The sequence below is a fragment of the Ochotona princeps genome, chromosome 14 (genome assembly GCF_030435755.1).
Source record: "Ochotona princeps isolate mOchPri1 chromosome 14, mOchPri1.hap1, whole genome shotgun sequence".
In the NCBI taxonomy this organism is placed as follows: domain Eukaryota; kingdom Metazoa; phylum Chordata; class Mammalia; order Lagomorpha; family Ochotonidae; genus Ochotona; species Ochotona princeps.
Window position 1 is genome coordinate 3,053,543 of NC_080845.1, and position 1,368 is coordinate 3,054,910.

At 62.4% G+C, this 1,368-nt stretch overlaps 1 protein-coding gene across 1 annotated transcript; it reads left to right on the forward strand.

Annotated features, from left to right (window-relative positions):
- Positions 1-389: 389 nt before the first annotated feature.
- QRFP (pyroglutamylated RFamide peptide) lies at positions 390-779 on the forward strand. The gene has a single exon (XM_004593683.2). It carries the CDS (start codon positions 390-392, stop codon positions 777-779), a length of 390 nt encoding a protein of 129 aa, XP_004593740.2.
- The last annotated feature ends 589 nt before the right edge of the window (positions 780-1,368 follow it).

Genomic DNA, 1,368 nt, shown 5'->3' on the forward strand with positions numbered 1-1,368 from the left:
TGGGGTTACTCACGGAGGGCTAGTGGCCAGGGGCCTCCTGGCTCCCCAGGGTGCCGGAGCCTGTTCAGGACAGAATTGCAAGCTTCAAGCGATGTGTTGAGACTCCTGGCCCAGAGTCTCAGAGGGTGCGGCCCAGGAGTTGTCAGTCATGACCAAGAAAGCAACTCAAGTTCGTGCCACCTGGGCTCTGGCCTGAGCCACCTGTGGGGCAGCGGTCACTGCTGGGCTGCCAGGAACTGGGATCCTGGGGGCAGTAGGGACTGCTCTAACTGCTGTCGCCAGCTCCCAAGCCTGCTAAGAAAACGGAGAAAATGGCAGTTGGGTTGCCCAGGCTGGGCCAGTGCGTGCGGCCTCTAATACCTCCTCTCTTTGTCTCTATCCTTGGTCAGATGAGGGGACCCTGCTCACTGTCCTACCTCCTCCTGCTGCCGCTGGGTGTCTGCTTCCCCCTGTTGGACAGAAGGGCACCCCTGGACGCGGTGGGCAGCAGCTGGGCCGCCCTGACGGAGGGGCCCCAGCCCCCCTTGGCACGGAGCACCTGGCGCTGGCCCAGGGCACTGGTGCCACCACAGGCCACGCCCATCATCGCCAGGGAACTGTGGGGCCGAGAGCATGCCGGCTTCCACTTCCGCTTCCGCCTTGGGAGGCGGCACGAGGACTCCGAGGGTGACAGTGGTGGTGAGAAGGCTGGCAGCCGCTCTCTCGGGAGCCTGGCCGAGGAGCTGGGCAGCTACAGCAGGAAGAAAGGCGGCTTCAGCTTCCGTTTCGGCCGGCGGTGAGAGCCAGGCAGGCGCCCTGGAAGAGGCGTCTCCAGGGACTGCACCCTGGCCGGTCCACAGTGTTGCCTCATCCAGCCTCCTAGAACCCCAAGACACGGAGGAAACTGCTTGGGGGAGCATGGGTGGTGCATGCTGACTTTCGATTTCCAAATTTGGGGTCACAAAAGTGAGCCAGAGTAAGCTGCATGTGGGGTGGGAGGGCACCGCTGGCCGTCAAGCCCCTCCCACATGCACCCTGCTCCAGCTAGGCCATGAACAGGAACGAGCAGAACGGAAGGGGTGGCGGGTGGACTGAGCAATTGCATGGAGGAGACAGCCCCCATGGGGACATCGGTGACTGACATCCAATGAGTAGGCTGTGCTGGGTACAGAACATGGCTCTGCAAATGACAAATGAAAACCAACCCCAGAAACAACAGTCCCCTTCTCCACTTCATTAACACAGGAGCCCTGTAGCAGGCGAAGGGCTGCCCCAGCCCCGTGTGCAGGGCTCTGTGACACCGATGGAGTCCCCTGATGTTGAGGGGAGACGGGAGACTGCCTGGAGAGGGGGGCAGGGAGGGAATGGGTGTTGGGCTTCGGTTGCATT

What these genes read in the sequence shown, in the direction of transcription:
- QRFP (XM_004593683.2), top strand. Translation starts at nt 390, where the DNA reads ATGAGGGGACCCTGCTCACTGTCCTACCTCCTCCTGCTGCCGCTGGGT.